Below are 23677 nucleotides of genomic sequence, written 5' to 3' on the forward strand. Positions count from 1 at the left end.
GAAAAACAGTAACTGGTTATTCAAATGACATAGAAGAAAAGGTATGAACAAGGACAGCATTCACAATTCAGTCCTGTGGAGACCTTCAGGTTTGCTAGTTAGTCTCTCTTGCTGAAGACTCTATTTTACTCAGACATGTTCACACCAACTCGACTAAAATCCGGTTTTCTATCTTCTGTCCTTCTAGGAGAGGAGAGGAATGTGAACAGGTGAAGAGAACTTCACAAGTTAATATTAGTATAGTTTTAAAACAAAAGGTAGTTTTAATCCCTATGAGTACTCATTTTACTTTAAAAGTGGCTCTAAACCAGATTTTTCTCCAGCATATTTAGGCTTACTGTGGCAGCTGACAGTTTTCATAAGATTTTTAGACACAGTCCAACAAAGGACTTTCTTTAGTAGTCATGCTGATTTATCTCCTCCCAACAATCCTGCTGTCTTCCCCATGCCCATAGATGTGCCAGTACAACTGGTCCCAGGTCTCACTAACCTGGGGTTAGACCAGCTCCTTTACCTGATTCAAAGTGTGTCTACTATACTCTGTCTGCATCTCTGAGGGGAATACTTTAATGCCTCTATCTCCAGAACTTTATTGAAACAGGCAATATTGAAAGAGCAATTTAAAAATCAAAATCTAGCACAGGAATCCTCCACTTATTTCAGATATTTTCCCCCAAAATACACACACCAGATTGAGAGGCCCGAGACCCCAAGCTGAAGCTCTAGGCAGATTCAGCTAACCTACCTACGGCAGAGGTACCACCAAAGTGCAGAAGTACACTGTTCAGGAAGGTATCAAACCCCTCACTACAACGCAGTGTTGCTCCAGGTAGGGGGAAAATACAAGATCAGCTTCCCCGTGAGTTCCTCCACTGAGGGCAGTGCTCCCTTGAAACCTCACTAGCTCAGACATTAACATGAAAGGCAACTTAAAATAAAATCTCATCCAAAATACACAAGCTATGTATCATATGATTTACTATGCCTGCTTCTGATGATTTCTGATGGGCAGAAATAATTTTAAGACCTTAATCTGCTATCAGAATCATAGAACGGTTTAGGTTGGAAGAGACCTTAAAGATCATCTAGTCCAACCCCATGGTTGGACTAGTCCCTGCCATGGGCAGGGACACCTCCCACCAGCCCAGGTTGCTCCAAGCCCCGTCCAACCTGGCCTTGAACACCTCCAGGGACAGGGCCTCAACAAACTGGGGCAACCAGTGCCTCACCACTCTCATAGTGAAAAATTTGTTCCTGATATCTAATCTAAATTTACCTTCTTCCCGTTTGAAGCCATTACCCCTTGTCCTACCACTACATGCCCTTGCAAAAAGCCCCTCTCCACCTTTCCTGTAGGCACCATTTAAGTACTGGAAGCCTGCCATAAGGTCTCCATGGAGCCTTCTCTTCTCCAGGCTGAACAACCCCAACTCTCTCAGCCTGTTCTCATAGGAGAGGTGCTCCAGCCCTCTGATCATCTTCACCACCCTCCTCTGGCCCTGCTCCAACAGGTGCAAAGTCATCTTAATGACTTTGTGTTGCAGACTTGAAATTAAGACTACTAGAACTACTTCTAATTAGAAATTAAAAAAAAAAAAAAAAGAGAAGGAAAACCAAACCTCCACTCTCCTCAAAACCAAAACTCCACAATGAAGCCAGGTACAGCTTGCCTAGAGTTAACACCTGCGCGACAAATGTTTTTCATAGTTAGCTTACCAAGTTATATCTACCATAAATACTAATCATTCCACTAAGACATCAGATGACACATGACTTAAGTACAGTTAGTACACTCAAGACTTAAATGCAAGGACAAAAGTGAAGATATTTTCCCCCTTTTAATTCTCTTTAAGCAGCATCTTCATTGCTATTTTTGTTATCCTTCCACTACCCTGTGAAAAACCAAAAATCAATGCATTCAAAGGCCAATGCATTGCACATGCACCATGACAGAATACAGAACTCTAATTTCCAAAGACATTCTCATGAATAACTGAGAGGGTGATATTTCTAGACTAATATTCATTAACAGTCAGGATTACATCATCTTACAGCATAGCTGAGCAGACTAGAAAGAGTTTCTGCAGAACTGCACAGTTTTTATTTCTCTCTTGATGCAGTTGAAGGACGGGGCAAGGAAAACAAAACATCAAGGCAAAAGATTAAAAATTCAGAGCATCTAAAAGACGATCTTCTCCATTTTAAACAAAATACAAATTAGCCTTTTTACTGTTTGAATGGCAGTAATTGCTATAATCGCAGTTCTACGACTCTATCCATTCTATTTCTGTTCCCTCACGCTCTTTCTTCAAAAGAATTTCACATTTGAAACTGAAGTTTCCTAGGAAGTAGGAGTTTTTTCTCTTTTTGTTGTCTTACACCTGTGTGTATACAGCATTTTTAGAATGCCAGCTCCTGAACTTGTCTCCTTAAGTAGGCTAATTATGCATTCAAATTGGAGAAAGTGCATCCACAAATCTGGAAAGAGATATGTCCATCTGGACTGTATTAACCAACGGTTTTATGCATTTTATTGATTTAAAAAGACAGAGGAGTAAAGGTCTAAGGAAAAAGAGTTCCCTAATAACGATCCTTAATAAACAAGCACTTTCATATTCTTGAAGGTTTTAAACTTATTGCAGAAATTTCTTCTATAGCTTGTGTCAGATATCTAGCATGACCGTGACTCAACAACCTACCCAGTGCTGGATCCTAAGCGACAGCATCACACCCTACTCTCTTCATTGCTCCCAGCCACACGCTCCTGCTGCCTACTTTGAGCTGGCTCTGGCACTCATCTGATCCCTATGTTCACAACTCACCGAAGACAGCAGAAAGACAAACTCAGCAGAAGAATATGTATCTGACAGGTCACATGCTTGACCTGGCTTACCTTGCAATTAGATACTAGCACCAGTGCTACGGATGGGGTGGCAGTGCGCCAGTAGGGAGAGGAGGGAAAAACCTCCCCCTTTCAACAGTGATGTGCTGTGAAATCAGCTCAAAGTGAAACTGTACTCTAGGACACTCACCAGCTGCTCGATGTTTTAAAAGGTCATTAAGTGATAGAGGGAAGGTGCCTTCCAGAGAAGGGCTATGTTTAAAAAAGCCTGCTCAAGAGAACTAGGACTTAGGAAAAAAAAAAAAAAAAAAAGGAAAAAACCCCCCACATGGAATGAGCAACAACAGGACTTGTATAAAAATACTGGTTCCTCTGGGAGATGCTCTTATAAAGTGCTCTCTCTATAAACAGAGATAAGTGATACTACCAAAGTCTGCAGAAACTACAAGTGTGCTACATTTGAGACCCACCAAAAGTCTAAGAGAAAATACAATTAACGTGATGGTCCTTAGATTCCTATTTATACAGGAAACACTACCAAACTCACACCTTTTGAAGACTAAACAGAAGAACCAAAAGTAATAAAAAAACCAAATAAAATAACTGGGTACCACAGGGAGGAGAAGGAAAGGAAAGATTCTTCCAGTACCTAGACATCATTGCCAAAGCAGCGCACACACCATTGATGGCTCAATGGTTTGGGGGGTTTGATGCAGTAAGTTTGGTGATCATGATAGCCATCTCCCTCGTTACTGCTTGTGATACAGCTGGACTAATACGTAACAGCCTCTTGAAAGCTTAGTTGTACCATCCAATCTGCAGGTTTAGGGTGTGTTTGCATAGTAAGCAAGCAGAATTATTCTTCAAAGAGAAGCTAGCTGACTACTCTTAAACAGAAATGCTGTACAGTAATCAAGCGAAAGAGTTAGATAGAGGTATTTTCCTGACAAAAGCTGTTTCATACCTCAAGTTACGCTTTGGAGTCATTTGTGGATTGAGGACACCAACCTGGCTGATTCTGCCTCATGTAAAATGACACATACGTGGATAAAATTCGATCGAGAAAGTTACTACAGATAGCATGGACTAATTCTAATTGGGAGCTGGACTAGATGATCTCTAGAGGTCCCTTCCAACTCTGAAAATTCCGTGATTCCGTGCACGTGCAGAGCAGCTGAAGAGGGAGTTATCCTCTTAAGCATTTAGTTGTCTCTCAATTAACAACCATTTCACTGTCATTATACAAGAAAGTATTCTGAGCTCTAAACTCCTAGTTCTTACCAATTCAGACATTATATTTCAGCTAATAGCACAATTCATATACTTGACTTAAGATTACAACCTTGACCTGCTTTTAAAGATATACATCAACTTTATGGTAACTGAAGCATTGTATCTGCAGATAATATTTGTAACGGTCAAAGTATAAAGGGGGAAAAAAGCCAAAAACCCAAAACCCCCATACCACATAAACAGAACTGACATTTAAAAAAATACATTTAGATAAACTTTTTATTCTTTTACTTGATGCAGTAGATACTTAAATGGAAATATACTTACTGCTCTTTTTCTGGAACAACCTGTAATCCAAGGCACAGTGAGGTTTCCTGAAATCTGTAGAAGGGAAGGGGGAAACAGACAGAAAACAGTAACAGCTTAGGTTGCTATGATAGCTAATTCTGAGCAGCTTTCACAATACTTCAATACTCTGCATTCAATTCTGATAAGAATGTCTTTAAAGCAGGCTAAGATTTAAAAGAAAAACAAAGTCACACTTAGCCTTACTGTTGCAAGACTAAAAACAAAACACTGTTCCTTTGGGTGAGGGTAAGATAACACAGTGGCAACTCAAGCATTTATGTACTTCTACTATCTCAAAACTTGTAATTCAGAACACCAGTCTTCATCTTCAATCTGTCACAAAACTGGTAAGATTAAGCAGACTGGAGTTAGACAATGGCCCAATGTCTGACAGAACTGCTGGCACATATTTTTCAATTACATCAGTTAAACTTTCAGAAAAGAAATACTATCATGTTAGTAACTGAACTATTCAATGCCAGATATTAAGGATTTGCATATTAGCAGAAAAACTCAGGAGATAAGGCTGGAGAAGGAAGGGGAAGGGGTACAAAGGCAAAGGTTAGCTGCCTTTATTTCCATTGCTTCTCCATCGTTCTCTATCCAGAGGTCAGGCTTTATTAAATAATAATCTTGGACTGTTTTCCCTGGCCATCTGAAATGTGTCATAGCCTGGAATATTTTAGGCTTATTTAGGATTCCATGTTCATCTTCTGCTGCAGACAAGCAATTCTTGAGAGACTAAACATAGCTCTTGAGAGATTAATCAATCTCAAGTCATTATACGCACTATATATCTAAGGAATAAAAATCTACGCACTTCTGCTGACTATCAAACCGCGCTAATAGTTTTCGTATTTGGGAAGTGCTCTACTAATGAATCTTGCAGCATGAGCATAATCAAATATAGAATACCTAGTACAGTTTGTCTAGTGTACAGGCACATAAGATACTTTTATTCTTCAACCTTTTAGCTGGAAGCGCTTGGAGGTTACCTAAGGTCAGACACTTTCCAATGACAGCGCAAGGCAGGTTGGAGTGGGCTAGAAATGAACACTCTCCCCTCCTAAGGGCAAGTCTACATCAGCTTTTGTGTGTAAAATGCTAATTTCTTAGTTGCACACACATTTTAGAAATTCTGTATAAACAAGTTAGATCTATTACAACTCTATTTGCCACACAACAGCATCACACCACAGAATCCGCTATAAATGCATCCTCAGTATCCACCCAGATGGCTTCTCTCCACAAACTTAGAGTGAGCTTTTCTTTGTGAATAAAGCAATTAGTCTGGCAGAGCATTAACAGTTACTTGCAAGACAAACGCACAGGTAGGATGCCAAATACAATCAAGTTTATGTCACTATAGCTTCTTGAAAGACAGTATTCTAAACTGGCTCTATAAAAAAAGGCACAAGGGTTGGGATTTTTTTGGGGGTGTGTTTATTTTTTGAGTGAGATGGATAGTTATCCTGCATCCACAGGTGTAACTCCAGCCCGACTCCAGCTGGGACAGCTACCGTGAGTTGCAAAAATGACAACCTGAAATGCTCATCTCAGGAAAGATATGGTGTCTCAGAAACGGCAACTCTGGCAAACGCTAGAGAGAGTTCAAAGGTACCGCAACACTTGTGTATTGCGGTATTGCAATTGTATTGCCAATACTGTATTGCCAATGCCGTACCTTAATTAAAGCGGTTACACTGTATAAAGTCCCTACATAATCTTTTCCCAATTCACCTGTAGATTTACTGTCCCAAATTCAGTGCACTGGAAGAAACCAAGAGCCCCAACCCAGTCCCGGCTGCTGTGTGTCCCCACATCACGTCAGGTCACACACGGTGTTTTTGCAGCCTGCTCTCAACTGCTGTCCCCACCGCAGCTCTGCAGGCTGTCCGCGTTCCTGCGGATGGAATTATTTCAGCCCAGAAACAAAGTGTAGGCAAATCCTGTTACAAAGGTAACGCCACTGCTGTTACAAGAATGAGTGTCAGGACACACTTTGTTCAAGTCTCTTCAAAGATGACCACGTTGCTTGCCCTAGCAAAAAGCTGTGACACCCAAAGTTAGCAAGAAAGTGCTCCTCTTGTCTTCAAATATAATCACTTTGAAACATTAAAAAAAAAAAAAAAAGAGTCCCATTTCCTTAAATAAAGTGAACTTGCAGCTCATTCATATAAAGCAGGATCCTTAAACTGAATCTTAAAAATAAATAAGTATATATTATATCTACATCCTATTCTGATGTATTGGCTGCAAGGCTTAGGATTTTCCCTTGAAGAAGACAGGGCTAAATTAGATAGCTGTGTGTATAACAAAGTAATTAAAAATACACATACTTTCAACAGAATTTTTGTCCCTTAGGGCCGGGGGGGGAACCAAGACCAAATCACAGTTCAGCCTTGAAAACCACCACGAACAACTGCTCTAGTTCAATACACTTAAAGCCAAACTAAGAAAAGTAAGCAGGTTGAACAATTTGTTTACTGAAACTGCTCAGGCATTAAAATTGATCACTTTATTAAATTTACTCTTAAGTTACACTAACATGAGTTTGATTAATTGAACCAGTAAGGAAGCTATAACTAATTGCTCATTAGATACCATACCAACGTATGACAGTAATTACTTCATCAAAACACAAATCACAGAGTCCTGACTTTGAAGAAGCATCTGCTTGGATGTTTAACTACTCCAATAATCATGTAGCTCAGGTTTAATCTATTTTTAAATTTAGGACGATTTCCCTAGTTTAGGGATTTTCATTCAAATGCTGATGGATAAATTGACTAAACACAGGCAATAAAATTAACAGGAACTGACTACACACAAAAGAAGTGTCATCCTGCACAAGCCTATCTGTTACAAAATCTGTCTCTGGAATTTTTATGAATAAAAATTATTAAACTATAAGGGGATTATTAAGTTATACGAAGAGTGTCTACATGAAATAGCAGTCATACTGGACTTAATTTTAAGGGGAGGACTTGGAGGAGGGGGTTAAAATAGTACAGAACTGATTATTTCGACGATCTGCTATCAGCCTAGTGGGGTACGCCATTTGTCACACAACACCCTGAAGGCAGTAGGTGAACTTTTGTCAATGTGATAAATAAGTGTTGGAAGCGCCACTGTTTAACACTTCTTAAGATACAAAACTTACTTTTGCATTCTTCTGGAACGTGCTAAAACTCTCAGCAAGGAACGCAGTGATCTGGAGAAATCAGCATCATCCTTTCTTCAAGGTACCATGGGATCTGGCCACACTGCAGGACACTATTGCTCTGCAGCTTCCACAGAGCCATGATACGGTATGCCCTGACCCCACACCTTTTGCCTTCCCCTATAAATTCTCTAAATACTGAAGAGTGTCTTCTCAGAGGTTCACAGCACGAATGCTTACAGCAATACGTGAATGAATAGCAAGTTGCCCAGTTTTTTCAATGTTTAAAATTGTGGAAGGGCAAGGGATACCACGGGAAACAGGAGCTCCTTCAAGGAGCTCCGTCCAAGGCGCGTTCCCAAATTCACAGAACATGGTCTCTGGGAGACAGGCATGGAAGTCCAATGAGGTACAGACGAGTTCCTCACTTATCAAAAAAAATAGGTATGCTATTATAGCAGGGGAATAAAAATAAATACAAAACCTGCAATAAAATGAAGTTACAAAGTTCTCCTTGTTCTGATCCATATCACACCATATCAACAGACAAAATGTCACCTACCATGAACCATTCTAGCTATTTAAAAAGACTCTGTCCCTACCTCCAAAAAATCCCAAATCAAAGTTATTTCAAATTTCATTAAAACATTCAAAAAAGTAGTAAGAACTAAATCTTACTGATGCTTTTTCAAGAGTGAAATGAAGTATGAAGAGCACACAGCTGCAGGTATCAATAATATATTTCACTTCATGGAACTTAGAGAAAAATTTCCTTAACTCTATCATATGCACTTCTGCAGCTTTACCAGCCCTTTATTGAACAGCTGTGCACATTTACAGCTCTTCTTCTCCTATGGAACTGGGACGTCAAAAGTAAACTGCATTTAATGAATTTTATAACTCAAGTAAGAACAGTAATAGCAAATACTGACAGACTGAGAGAAGGGAGAAAGGGAAAGAACAGCTCATCTAAAGTGCTCAGCTTAGAAAAGCTGATAAATAAGAATTGCAGATGTCCCATCTACTTCATAGAATCTATTCCAGAGCATATATGCTCCTCGAACTTCAGGTTTATCAAGAAAAGCAATAATTCTGGTGAAAAGTGGCAATTACTTGGACTCAAAAGCTTTCTTTCAAATCCTGACATGAGATAGGAACAAGTCAGAAAAAAAGAAAAAAAAAAAAAAACACAACAACCAAAACCCACTGTACTATACTATTGAGTGATGCACAGGAAAAGATGGTATATTGTTTACATGGTTCACTTTCAGGATAAAATTAAGCGGTAATAACAGCCAAATGCACAAAGGTAACACACACAGTATCACATCCTGTAAGTCTTAAGCTTTTTATCTCAGTGTCTCTAGACTGTGTCATGCCAGATGGCATAAAAAGCCATGAACAAAAATCAATTTGGATGTTTCCTACACAACTCACTCTCCTCTAGTTACAACAAAAAAAACCAAACAAAAAAGTGTGACGGTGGTGTAGCTTCTTCTAAACATCTTTTAGTTCTTCAATTATCTGCATTTAATTTTCTCCTGTCTCAATCACTATTACAGGATGAGGAAATAATAGGATTGAATGTAAAAGCGATTTCGAATTCGACGCTGCGGGAGAGGAAAAATACTTGCTGACCTAGTGCCTCCCATCATCTTAACTGGCTTGCAGGAGATCCTAATCCCTAAGAGAAAACAGACCCAAGAGATTGGCAACAGCACAGGGGTACAGGCAGTGCTGATGGAAGAGCGAACCCAAGTTGACATTATTAAGGGCAAGCAACTGTACAGCACACAAATGACGGCACGATCCCATGTTCTGCCCTGTGCCACGTGTGAAGTATGTCAACAGAGGAAGAACCAAGGGTATTGCTGTGACACACGCTGGCAAGCTATGCCAGGACAACACAGACTTCAGCGTGCATCAGCAGTCATAGGCACGATCCTCTTGTAACCAAAGTTTTATTGAATATATGAAGCCCACACAGATCTTTAATATACGGGTATCCACTGCAGCCACAGGCTCAGCTATACAGATAAGAGTGCCACCATACTATAACCCTACCTGCACTTTTGTTTAAGAAGGAATTATCTCTACTGAAAGATGCAAATGGAGCACAGCCTGCAGAAAGGCGAACCCATTGTTTACTAGCTACCAACTTTCAAAGAAAACAGTACTTATCTACAACCTTGTCTTCAAAGTTTGAAGACAGATAAATTGACGTATTACCTGGTAATTATTTTGGTTTTGCGACAGCCTCAGTTGACTTGAAGATGTAAAATGAGGAGAAAAGGTACTTCTTGATGGATTAGCACTGTTATATAATGTGCTGGATGTTGTATGTAATGAGGTCCGTGCAGGCAAGTGGTAGTCTCTGTTATGATAGAGAATATTGTCAGGCACATCCCTGGCATTCACCATCTGTGAACTACAGCTCACATTTCTTCCTGGCCCAGACAAGGCTGCACTTTGGTTCTCTACTCGAACAGAACTGCTGCTTTCACAGTATCTTGAATAGCTTTGTATTTGTGCTCCCATGGATGCTAGTTCTTCTTCTCTAGCATATTCGTCATCCACATCTCCAGTTTCCATCGCGATGGACAGGCAGCTGCCTTCCACCGAGCAATGCTTCTGCGTTGCACTTCCTCCCACAATTCTTGTAGGCTGATCTGTAACTGCCAGAGAAAACACTTCACGGATTTCCAGGTTTTGCGTGCTACAAGAAGGGTCCCTGGTATTAGCCCTTTGGCCAGGGGGCACATGCGATGCAAGAGCTGCATGATCCGTTTTTTGTAACCTTTGACATCCCACGGGTTCAGCTTTACAGGGTCTATGGCATGTCATGGGTTTCTGAGGTAACACCAACTCTGCGGTCTGGACTGATGAACCACCATAGCTTTTTTTTGTGTGACTATATATGGAGTTCGCAGAATTTAGTACACTTGTTTGCCTAGATAAAATAATAGTCTTTTCTCCTACTAATAGGGAAGCATTTTTACAATGTGGTACTTGTCGTCCTATAGGGATGTGCTGCTGCTGAAACTCTGCATCGCTTTTTCCTGGTAGTCGTGGAATAGAGGTTTTATGTAATTCTGCCATTGAAGTGTTTGCCTGTTTGGTGGATCCTTGCCTACTGGATGAACTAGCAGGACTGTATATACCAGTAACTATTACATCGTTATTAGAAGAGGTCCAAGAAGACTGCTGACTTTGGGATCGAGCAATATTTACCACATTTCTAACTCCTGCTTCTGGAGGTACTGAGGGAGTGGTAGGGACAGTCCCTGGGGGAGTGCCTCCAGATTCTACAGCACTCTTGCTGCTCATCTTCCTTCGTTTATTGCCAACCCACGTCTGCAAACAACAAACAACAACGACAACAAACACAAAACAAAGCATTAAATAAGCAGAAAAAAATAGGCAATTCCATTTTTAAGCAGATCTGATGAAATGTTAAGTGTTCAAGACCTCAGTTTACAAATGTGTACATCATTTACTGATTATGCAGTGTCTGAACAATACATGGTGGAAATCCATACCTCTCGTACTTGGGATTCACACAGTAGTACACATGAGAACCCCAGTATCAATTCCAAAGCCGCAGCTTCTCAAAAATCCTGAGACTGTATCATGCCTCCTGTCCCAAAGTTACCCTTAAGATTTATTTCATTGACACCACTGTGACTAATTCCCCCAAATTTAAGTTTTTAATATTTAGCACCTTGGGATGCAGAACCACCACTGAGGTATATAGCTAAACTTTTGTAACCAAATAACTGAGAGATGCAACCTTCAAAACTGCCTTGAACAGATACTGCCAATTCTTGAATTTAGATGAGAGAAGAAAAAGAAGAACTATTTCTGTTAGACAACTACACTACAATTTTGTGAAGTATTTAGACCTATGGACTAATTCTTCCTCTGCCAGCTGCACAAATCAAGATCTGACATCAAAACCTGCTTTTGAAAGACAATGACAGACAAGATTAGGACTACCAGGATTTGACTCCAACAGAAGTTTGCTGTTATGGACATTTCTGAAAGTGACAATGACAGGATATGGTTTTATATAAAAGATAGTAGAGGAAAAACTAAAAAAAAAAAAAAAAATAAAATCCAGGTTTTGTGGCAGTTGTGCACCTGTGCACAGGTTAAAATGTACTGCTGTTTCAAACACACGGGAAAGCCTGTCCTGCAAGTAACATATTAAGACGTAGCTAGAAGAACTGAAGGGGAAACATTAACTTCAGTATTTCAAGACAAAGAGAGTTAATCTGGTGGAAGCATCAGATCTAACACTGGAAGCCTAAGCATCACCTAGCTATTCCTGGCAACTTTCATTATCAGAGATAAGACTTGCTCAATTCTTTCACCACAGTACTTCTGTACTGAATGTGAGGGCATAAGCAAGCAGGATACAAGTGCCAAAGAAAGAAAAATAAGCTTTGCATCTGGTTATGAAAGTGATCAGATAACCATATAGAAGTACAGTAAAACAGTTTTCCGCACCACTAAAACCAAACCAAAGCAAGATCTCAACATTCAGCAACCCAAACCTGCTGATTTAATCAATAAACTCCCTCACCCTGCAACAAGCAAACTGCACTGAGTACCCATCTTGGGTTTCCATCTCATCACATGAAAGGAGGAAAGCTTCCTTCACATATCGATACCTGCTAAGGAAGTAAACATTTATCTACAGGAAAATATGCATCCCTGCTATACAGAAGTATGCTGAAGTTCCCATGACATTCTATTCATATTTGTTGTCAAATTTTACAAAATGCCTAATTTGAGGCATGAGTTGCTGCATGGAGTAAAACCTCAGTTACTAGGGTTAATTTTTTTCTCAAAAGCAAGTTTAAATACAGAAATCATAGCCACAGTTCTCAAGTTACTTTCATTTATTGCATAAAACAAATTTAGGAGATCCAATTTTTTTTTTTTTCCATTTCTGCTCAGTCAGTAAACTCTCAAGATAGAAATTATAATCAAATAGAGACAGTGCAAATTTTGGACCAGGAAAAGAGATTTCATCCCAAACTTTTCCAACTGTCTAAACCCAAAATCTCAAGTTTTTCCTCACAGTTTTCCTGAAAAGAAATGCATTCAGAGAAATGCACATAACTTACTAGCAGTACTATTCACTTGGGATTAAAGTGCAGTTTCATGAGACAGCACACGTGAGAGATTTGCCACTGCTGAAAGAGTCCAATTCTCCTGACCATGTCCCCAGCTTCTTACTCCCACCATTCATCCCAAAGCATCCACCTGAAGGATCAGTGAGTGCAACTCCCCCAAAAATCATAAAACTGAATTGGAAAAAAAAAAAAAAAAAGAAAAAAAAAAGAAGAAAAGTTTTGGTAAGGTTAGCAAATTTAACTGGGTTACTCTGAAATTGAATAAATCAGATGATCAGCACAAGCAGACAGCTAGGAGAGGAAGAACTGCACAGCTGAGAGAAGGGAAAAGAAAGAGTACAAAACCTCCTATTTTTAGCACTGTGAGACATTAGCACTGAGAAGAATTATGTAAAACTATACCCTTAGGCTGAAAGGGAAGCTCCACACCGTTACTAGCTTGATGGTCATGGTATTAATTTGGGATGTTACACAGGAGTCTTTAAGTATCCTAAGAAAAGGTACACAAATCTTTGTTTCAATCAAATTCCCCAACTAGTAAGTTTTGAGAGCACTTTCACTAACACTGGAAGCATTACTGAAATTCTTATCTATTATTTAAGAGGAGGAGAAGCTCCCAGAAGAGACGATACATTGAAAGTCCAGCTTTTAAGAAAATTACATGAAATTTAAGAGACCCTGATTTTACATTCCCTGTTTGAATAAGGCAGAGCTGGAACTTCAGACTGTCCCACAATCCAGACACACACCATGGAGGGACTATCAGTGGTGCCTGGCCATTAGTTTTGACCAGAAGGACCATCCTAAATCTGAAAATAAATTGTCCTCAGGAAATCTTTCAAGAGGTGCAAAAGACTAACAAAGCTGTAACTCTTATTCCGATATCTGCTGCTGTACTATGGGGAGAACCCCACACCACCTCCCTGATCACTGCTCCCACCACTCAGTGACACTGTGAAAATCAAACTTGGAGAACTTTTGCACTTGATAACATCACATTGCTCACATTTCATGTAAATACAAAAAGCAACCAGGAGAAGTACGCTAACGAAACCGGGCTGTTCAAGCCTGATGTAGCTAGAATACATATCTATTAAATTTGAAGAGGGACAGATTTTTTCCCCAGGAGTAAGGCTACCACATTTCCTAATTTTGAAAGGGAGAACATATCTTTCTGCACTGCAGTAATAATCTGTAGAGGTTTATATCAAATCATAAATAGGACTTTTATTTTTTTTCCAACCCAGCTCAAGATTGGAAAGACTGGATGTAGTTCTATGGGACAAGGCTATAGAAATCCTGATTTGGGGAAAGAATATATTCATAGAGTGATGACATTTGAATTATAACAGTTACATTTATTACAGTTAATTCATGTTCCTATTATAGTCATAGCTGCACGTGCCAGCTGCAACCCAAGTATCATTTTGCTAGACACTGTGCAAAGAAGTAGTAATCTCTGTCCACGAGTTTTATACCAAAAAAAAGAAAAAAGGGGGGGGATTAGCAGAGGCAGGAAGGAGGGGTGTAAAGAAGAGAAAGGTAAGATCATGCGAGAATATGACAAATAGAGGAAAAAAGCTGAGTCTGTTTTCATTGCATCTCACAAGTAGGAAGAAAGTTTAAGTATTGCAAATAAGGGCTCAGTAAGGGAAGAAAACTAAAGGAAAAAGGTCACAACACATTACTGAAGTAAGGGAAACAGAGAGGGAAAGGGAAATACGAAGATGGAGAGTGAATGACTACAAATAGAGGGGAGACTGGCTGCCTCCTCTAGGTCCTTCAATCAGAATAAAAATAGAAAAACAGCCCCAACTGCATCATCAGCATCCAGATTCCTGTTACAACTGTTTGTCTGTTCCACGGAGTCTGAATTTCTGGCTGACTTTCAGAACTTCCCACCAACTAGAGCTGAGCAAGTAAGTTTTAGTAATTCCAGAGTATTTTGAGGGAGGGGAACCCAGGTAAGAATTAAAAAGCAGGAAGGGTTGTTACTGTCAATGTACCACTGGTACACCACTTAAAACTAGACTAGTTTTTTTTACTTCTTCCTCTTCAGTGTCCAGCATTGCAGCAACTCCTGGTAGCTCCACTACCGCTGTTATTTTTTCAGCTAATGCTTCATGATTTCTATTTCTGCTCTGAGACAACAACCATTTTGTTGTCTAGTGTTTCACAAAGGGATTATTATTTCCCTTCCCATGGAATTCATAGACTTTGGAAGAGCTTCTGTTAGTACTAGTGACATTCTTTTTTTATAAGAAAAGAATGTACTCACTGTAAATAACCATGAGGGCCCACAATATTTATGATTGTGACATGGAATACAAGTGTGACAGAGTGTGTCAAAAGAAATACTTCCACAATTATTCCCCCAAATACATTACATTATAGAAATTTGTTTAACTTAAGAATAGTTTCCTAATAATATGACCTTGCTTTGATACAATACATCACATAAGGTTTCTATAGGGCAGACTAATTTGCAAGTTAATAAATAAAAACAAAAAACCAAACCACCATCAACAAAAGACAAACAACAACCAAAAAAAACCCCAACAAACAAAACAAACAAAAAAATCACTCCTTGTGCAATCCAGGCCCCTGCTAAATACAGCAATCACGTGAAGACATTTCAGAGAAAACAAACTATAAGCAGGCTCACTGGATAAAAATGAACGTCACACACGCATACTGAAGTCTGATTTAAGACAAGTATGAAGTTAGAGACTCCAGTCCTCTACTGATATTTTATGTAAAGAAATGAATGTGTATAATTTTAACATACAAATTTGGAAGGCCTCAGTACTTACCCTGACTACACTGAAGTCCAGTTTAGTTTCTTGTGCACACTGTAATATGAGCTGAAAGCAATTTTTACTTTGATTTGTCATTCCATTTTCATAATAACGCTGTAATATCCTTTGTTGTTCTACAGTAAATACAGAACGCAGATTCATCTAAAAATAAAAGAAGATACTCTGAAAGTTGGAATAAAAACTGTAATACTTGCAGAATGCACAGGCTCTCATTTATGCTTGTGATAACGCTAAGTGTTGACATGTTTTCTTTACAGAGTCCTTTACCAACACTTTTACTTACTTTCCAAAAAAAACCTGTTACAGTCAGCATTAGTGATTCCTTTGTGATAGACTCAAGTTGAACAGGTGAACTACATGTTTGGAACAACACTGAAGTATTTCATAGATAAATAAATAATACATTGTGTTGCTAAGTCCAAAGAGCCTCTGGTCTCAAAGAAAGTTTCTCCCTTAAAAAAGGAACATAATAAAGGCATTAGGCAAAACAGAGTAACACCAGTAGCTCCAACGATATTGGCACTTCTCTTTCCGCTCCCCTACCGAAAGAAAGAAAAAAAAAAAAAAAAAGAGTCAAAATCTGAGGTAAAAAAAAAAGGTGACTGTTCAGCATGAGTAAAGTTTCCATGGTCTCCAACTTCAGCAAATCCTACAATCCTATGGCTGGTCATGCTACTCCTCTGCTGTGTCAGCACTAGTGCTTCTCAGATGCAAAGTCACATAGATCAAGGACCAGAACCAGAGACCAGCTCGGGGAAAAAAAACCTGAAGGGAAGGGCTTTCGGCAGTTCAGCTCCAGCCCACTGCAATGATAATACTCTAATATTAACATGAAGAAAGGACCACCCAAATGACAGCCTGCTTTTATAAAGGTTCAAGCTACGGTGAAACCGTATCCTGAGGCTAGAAATCAGGCTTTTTAAGAACACTTACGGGTTGTTTTCCAGCGGTCTAAGGCAATGCGAAGCAGTGCCAAGTTTTTCAGCATGCTCAACCAGAATGGAGAGACCCACACTTCTCCCAGGCTAACAGCAACTCTTCAGCCTGCTGAGCCAGCTCAGCACTGGGTCCTACCACGAGAGCTTTGCTGTGTGGGGACAGGGCAGACGGGACCGGGCAGCCGCTCCAGTGGTCCATGCCGCTGGGCACCCAGGGGCCCTGCCGTGGAGCAGGGCTCCCCCTGCGAGCCTGCCCTCCGTCCCTCACGGCGAGCAGCATCACCCCATGGCCGGCCATAAGAGAGACCCTTCACCGCATCCCCACCAGGCCATGCCCGGCCGGGCTCAGCACAGGGCTACGCTGGGCCATGACAGAGACAGGAGACAGCCAGGGACTGGGCAGCCTCTTCAGCAGCAGTTTGATGAACACGTTAAACTAGACACAGCTTTGTTATGCATGAAAATTCACACCTAGCTTGGAAAAGGCAAACAGCTGAATATTACCAAGTACAGAACTGACTCCCTAATGGCAAACTGAAGTTTTATGCTCTTGTTCTATCATCTATACAGGCAAAGAACATAATCGTCTGGTTATATGTAAGAAAAGAAGAGCCCCATCATTACAGGATTTCCAGAACGGAGCCTTTATTTTGTCCCAAACAGGAGGCCGCCAGCTGAGACACACCTCCTGGCCAGGAACAACCTGCATCTGGCTTTGCGTCTCAGAAAGCAAAAAAGTCACCAGTCACAAGCTCTTTTTAATACTTTCAGTACATGTATCAAAATAATGCAGAACAAACTAAAGAGTAAGAAACTGTCCATCACCTTGTAGGAAAATAAAGGGGATGAGGGAACCCTTTGTAGCTACCAAGCTTTTACTTACTGTTTTTGGAAATTTTGGGTGAAAAGGAGGAGAGTAGCAGTACACTTAATCTTTGCACAAGAACTGCTTTTAATTTAGAGCAAATAAAGTTATTAAGAGCTCAAAAGCATGAGCAGACACCCAACTCCTTTCACATTATTAATCAAGATGATTATACCATGTAATGGTTACTAGAGTATGACGGGCCCCTATAAAGATTAATAGCTAGGATTTGGAGCAAAATGCTTGTAGGGTAGAGGTTTGACTTCAGAGTTTACATTCCTCTATATGTCAACAGACAATAGAAAAATCACTAACTACCAATTTGTAAAAATTACTGTTTTTTTTCAATAATACTTAAAACAGAAGATGATTTTTCAATCACATTTTTACCTCTGCTCCCAATTCTTATTTACCCTGTCAATCTAGTGCATTAATAAATGCAGCACTACCAGCTGCATCACAAACCAGGCTTTGCCTGAGTTACACCTCGCCCGGAACGTGTATTCAGTCACAGTCAGAGCTGGGCAAAGGAGACTCCTGCTCTGAATACTCTGCCGTTTAAAGAAATTTATAGCAAGCAACAGAGGAGGCAATTATTAGCCCATTAACTAATCAATAAAGTTCATAAAAATCTACTTTATAAAGTTAAGAACTGTCTTCGGATCTCTCATGTGGATATACATGATGATGCAGTCACCAGATGATTTATGCTCCTTTTTAAAGAATACAGGAGTTAATTTTGTGATTCCTTTTCCTTCTGCACGATTGGCAGGACGCAGCTTACACTTCTGTGTCTACTCTTTCAGTACCAGTGGTCCTGTTTTATTTAGCTGAGATCAGTTCCCACAAACGACTTCATCACAAATAGTTATGAACCTTCTGTCCTTCCAGGTCCAGATGAAGTCTGTCATCAAATAGCTCCAGCGTTTCTACACATAGGCTCAGCAAAAAGAAGCATGCTCTCCAAATATTTCATCAACTGCAATGAAGACTCCTCCAATTGCAAGGTAAATTTTTAGAATCAGACCTGATGACCTGCACGCGTAGATGTGTGTCAGGTCCTTGACACATTTTTTAATTATGTGGATTTCTGTATCCAAAGTCACTTCTCTGTTATAGTACTTTCATTGTTGTATTTCACATCTGTAGTTTAGATAAGGACAGGGTAGAACATTTTGACAAAATCTCTCGATCTTCAGATAAACCTATATACATTGCACGACAGACTTCGCCTAAGCTCAAGAGAGGTCATGGTCTTGTTTAATAAACAACTTATTTTTGCAGTTTATTTTAAACACTTGTAAACTACACCTGCCAACCAAAATATTGGTAAGATTCCTTAGTAACTTCTGCCTTGAATCAGTCAAGTACAGCTCAGAGAATCTGTGCAGTGGCCATCAGAAACTGATTTAAATAAGTAGATTGGAGGACCCTACAAACACAAAGTTATGGAAGTTGCGTCACAACTTGAGTTTCCATTCCAACATCTAAACTTTCAAGTAAGCAGGTGAGAATTTATTAATGCTTTTTCTGTTTTAAATGTACTGAATCCTAAGTCATTAGACAGTTCTGTACCATTTCCCACTGCCCCACCTATTCACACGCGTATTTACCAAAACTACAGAAGGGACATTAAGATACTATTAAAATATCATGAGCTACCCTGCTATGTAAATCAATCTTACTCATTCTGCTCTGCCAATTAATTCACCCCTTTTTTTTTTTTAAAAAAAAAAAACCAAACTGCCTTTTACGCAGGGCTACGCAGAGGCAGCTACATCTGCCCAACAGCAAACTCAGTTCAAATTCTACTCAAAATATTGAAGTCAAAGCAAAATAACCAAACCACTGGATCCACAGGTCCCCTACAACAAGCCATTCCATTACATCCCATAATACTTTGAACTACGCTACAGTTGCTTGGTGTAATGTGGTAATTAACAAGTATATCCTAAGCTCCAGACAGCATAGAAGCGATGGATAACCTCAACATACAGCACTGATGCCTGGACTAAAGCCCAATAAACCCATCCCGCCCCAGGGATGCTGCAGGGCGGTTTTTGCTGTTTGGGTTGCAGATGCAGCACAACCTCACAAGACATGTGCTCTGGTCATAAGTGGGCAGGAAATACAACTTCGCATGAAGATCTTAGATTACACATAAGAGAAAGGAAATTAAGAATCATAAGGTTTTTTGCTTTTTAACTGCCTACATAATAATTTCTAACAAGATATAAAAGACCACAAGGTTATTACTACTGTTTCTACCACTAATAGCAATCTCCAAGCATTCAAGCTCAATACCCTAGGACGAAACAATAAATGGCACACTGATTTCACACTAGGGTGTAGGACATTGGGCAATATTCCTTCTCTTGCAGGTTAAAAGCCCACTGATAGTATGCCATCGGTGAAGTCCAGGTGGAAATCAGTTTGCTATCAGCAGTTCTTAAGTGCTTATTTAGAATATTTAAACCAGTACCCTGTGTTGAATAAACCGATTACTAGATGTTTGGAAGCTCCAGTAGAAAGCCACAAAGTTCAAAGCCATCACATGAATCCACAAAGCGCTGACTCTGCATATCCCATCTTCATAGTTACCAAGTTTTGCTCACTTTCCACACCTGTCAGACCTAGCAATTTTTCTACACTAGTCGAACATTTATAGGGGCATGATGTTACTGTCTCTGAGACTAGATTAATACAGGTTAATACTAGATTCAAAGGATTACACTGTTTTGGGTTGGGGTTTTTTTGTTTGTTTGTTTTTTGTGAGAAGTGTAGCTATGAAAACTGATGCTAAACAGGTTATACAAAACAAGATACTAATTCTTATATTTTCTCTAATATGGGATATCCCTGACAGTCAGTGGAAATATATACAAACTAGACATAACTTACAAAGTGCTGGCATTGCTAAGCAGTAAGGTTGCTGCATTAGTAACAATGGAATCAGCAGGTCATATGCCTTCATAGTGGACTCAGTATTATTCGGAATAATTGCAGTAACTTCAAAGGAAATAAACTCTTTTTCCCAATTTGTGTACCTAAGAAGCACTCCAGTTTCTTCAGAATTTCTCATCTTTGTCTTGAACCTCAGACTCCAAGTTAGAAATCCAAGTTAGGATTTTTATTATAACTTTGTTTTGATCTTGACTTGCCAAGCTTAGAAAAAACATGCATTAAAGTTTTTGAGACACCTGGTATCCAGTTGGTTGGCAACACATTGACATTGAAAAGAGAGTTTGTAACAGAAAAGAACTCTGAAATTTAATAAAATTCAGCCAAAGCATTACGCAAACTGAAATTCCATGAACACAAGTTATATTTGCACTTCAATAAAAGATAGAGGTGGCAAAGCAGTATTTTTAAGGATTCAACATCTACCTGCTCTGCTAATAAAATAAGTTAGCCTTGGCCAGGGATGTTGCTGTCTTTGTGACTGTGCAGAGAATAATCTATGACAAATGGAAAGGCAAGTTTCCTCCAAGTACTTCCTTCACCCCGCTATGTGTCCCAGGCCCACTAACATCATTCAGTTTTCCCCTCTGGTGGTCTCCTACTCCTCAACCTTCTGTAAACCCGTCAAGATAAAGATGATGTTCTTCATTCCCTTTCTAAACTGAATGCTAATTATAAAAAATAAAAAAAATATCAGAGTAGCAGAAGAATCCCTTTGCTATCCGTGGTGGTTCGAGAGGTATAAATATAGTCCAAGTGCTAAGTCAGGCACTGGGGACACACGAGAGATCTAAGGCTGGTAAGCAATAAGAACAAAGATGGGAACTCCATGCCCTTCAGTTTTTCCAAGACTGCTGAGTACGAGCCTCAGGAAGGACGAACTTACTAACACACTGTGTCACATCGGCTCCTCCTCAGATGAGATTAAGGTTATTCTTACAGCTGAACTTCTTTAGACTGCTTTAGCTGCTTCAGCAACTTCTTCCACAGTATCCACCTTCTTCCCCTTTCTGTGGCAACAGCGAGCACAAGTGGAAGGAAGAACACTGAAGAACTAAAGCTGAGTTTGCTTCTGAAGTAGTAGTGCATTTGCTTCACAAAACGGGTACCCAATGTAACAATCATCCCACACAGTTTGCTGCAAATGCCTAGTTCTTCCACTCTAGTTATTTTATTCAACATCCAAAATTAAGAATCTCTTCAGGGAGCCTGGTGAAGCCCAGAGATGTATTTTTAGAAACTAATGAAAACAACTTGGTGCCAAGGAGCACCACAAAGAAAAAGCAACAACAAAAAAATGGGAATAATCTCATATCAATGATCCCCTGGTTAAAAAAAAAATAAAATTCAGGAGTTATTCAGCTGTTCTGCAATGAAAAGATCTGGAGGGAGGAAAAAAAAAAGCAGCAGCATAAGAAGAAAAAAAAATAATTCTGTGGTCTAAAGTCTGCCTACAGTGTATCGCATTATAGTCTTAGTGTCAAAAAGTCTCAAGATTGCTGAACCAAGCAAACTCACTTACAATGTGAGTCTTTATAGAATAGTATGTTAATACTAATCAATTTGAAAAATTGGAAATAAAAACAATACTCCTCTCATTTCAAACAGTAACAAAACTCAGTCTTGGATGTGAAATTACAATTAATAAAAAAAAAAAAAAAATCACTTAGATTACAAGCCACCAAAAGTAACTAAGTAAAAATCTTTATGATATAAAACACTATAAAACGATCAGGGATTAATACATAGATAAAAGGGAACAAGCAGTTTCTGAGAGGTTTGGTTTGGTTTTGGTTTTTTTTTTTAACCTCAGCTCCAAACAAACATTTGTTTGGAAAAAACTCATCCTATAAAAGACTGTAAACCTATTACTGTTTTAGTCTGCCCATCCATAACAGATACAACAAGAAAATCAGCACACTCCTCAATTTATTTCTTTTTTTTCTTTCCCTCTGCAGATCTCTAGTGGTACAAAATAACAAGACTCGACGCCAATATAAATGTGAGAAAAAACTGCAACTATAATAAGAAAGCTACTATATACATAAATAAAACAAGACTGTAGCAGTGACACTATTACTACAGCTTTAGAAACCTGAACTGTACCAGCAACCACCAAATTCACTTTCCATTTTACCAAAAGCTCACAATTTTTTGCAAACCCCAAATGGAAAGAAAACAACCAACCAACCCCCCAACTTACACACCATCTCTGGAGATACTGGACATACATCAAGGAATGTTTAATAATCTGAATTTGTAGGTTACTGCCTCCTTCCTACACAGGCCAAAATAATTACAACTACACAACTGTAAGTGCAGTAGATTATGCTTATGGTTGGAAAAGTGCAATATACAGACCAGCTCGTGAAACTACCTTTAAATATCCCTGACTCGCAGCACAATTGCTTCTCTCTCTACTAAGTACAGCATTTGTAATACTGTATTACAGTTCTCCCTATAAAATTCAGGCCTTTATTAGGGACAAATTAGACAGCACTCAGTAACTTAATAACATAATAACCTATGACCGCAACTCTGCAGGTTTATGCATCCCATCCCACTTTATTCATGCAAATGAGACTTCTGACTTCAACTGGATTAGCCACGTTTTAAATTAAGCATGTACACAAGCACTTGTAAGACCTATGTCAGAAAACAGGAAAGGAAGACTAAAATGCAGTTTTACGCTGAAGATGCGAGCTGCTTCAAGACTCCAGTTTGGAGGACACGGAACTCCTTTTGGTTAGCTACATACAGTCTTACCCACGGTATCGGAAGCGGTAGGCTAACAGAAGGCAGGGGGACAGGGTTGGGGACTGCTCGTTACTCCTCACAGTGGGGCAAACCTATGTGCAACACGGGCGCTTCCACAGCGAGACCTCCCCTGGCACCACCGCCCCTCCAGGAGGCCGCAGACCGCACAGCCAGCGCGCTGCTTCCTCCTCATGCCCTTCCAAACACTCCAGGGCTAAAATATGATAGCAGAAGGACAGCCTGTTCACCTGCCACCGCAACCGGCCGTTGGGCACCGAAACGGGGCTGATGCGGCCTTTGAGCGGGAGGAGTCCTGAGGGGAAACAAGGCTTGCGCTGTCCCGTGACAGTCCCCTGCTGCTGGCCACCTCCTGCCCCACTCACGCCTGGGCGCCCACCTGCCCCTGTGTGGACCCCACAGGCCTCACACCACGAGGCAATGACCAGCCTTCCTCTTACCTCTCCCCAACTGCCCCCCCAAAGCCTTCAACTGTACCAGCCCAGCCTCAAGGAGCTGCGCTCGCACTGACGCCAGGGGTCAGAAGGGACCCAGAGCTCGGGGAAGAGCACACGGGAGAAACAGACACCAGTGGCCGGCCCGGCGGGCAGCC

The 23677-nt window shown here is 40.0% G+C and overlaps 1 protein-coding gene across 1 annotated transcript in view; it reads right to left on the reverse strand.

Annotated features, from left to right (window-relative positions):
* HDX (highly divergent homeobox) overlaps nucleotides 1-15687 on the reverse strand; it is a 39602-nt gene extending 23915 nt beyond the window's left edge. The window contains exons 1-3 of the mRNA XM_009881684.1: nucleotides 15541-15687; nucleotides 9816-10940; nucleotides 4403-4456 (exon numbers count right to left, since the gene is read on the reverse strand). Coding sequence (XP_009879986.1) covers nucleotides 4403-4456; nucleotides 9816-10940; nucleotides 15541-15687 — 1326 coding nt within the window. The remainder of the gene's footprint in view (nucleotides 1-4402; nucleotides 4457-9815; nucleotides 10941-15540) is intronic.
* Between the last annotated feature and the right edge of the window lie 7990 nt (nucleotides 15688-23677).

Source organism: Charadrius vociferus, unplaced genomic scaffold (genome assembly GCF_000708025.1).
Source record: "Charadrius vociferus isolate BGI_N301 unplaced genomic scaffold, ASM70802v2 scaffold472, whole genome shotgun sequence".
NCBI classification, from domain to species: Eukaryota; Metazoa; Chordata; class Aves; order Charadriiformes; family Charadriidae; genus Charadrius; species Charadrius vociferus.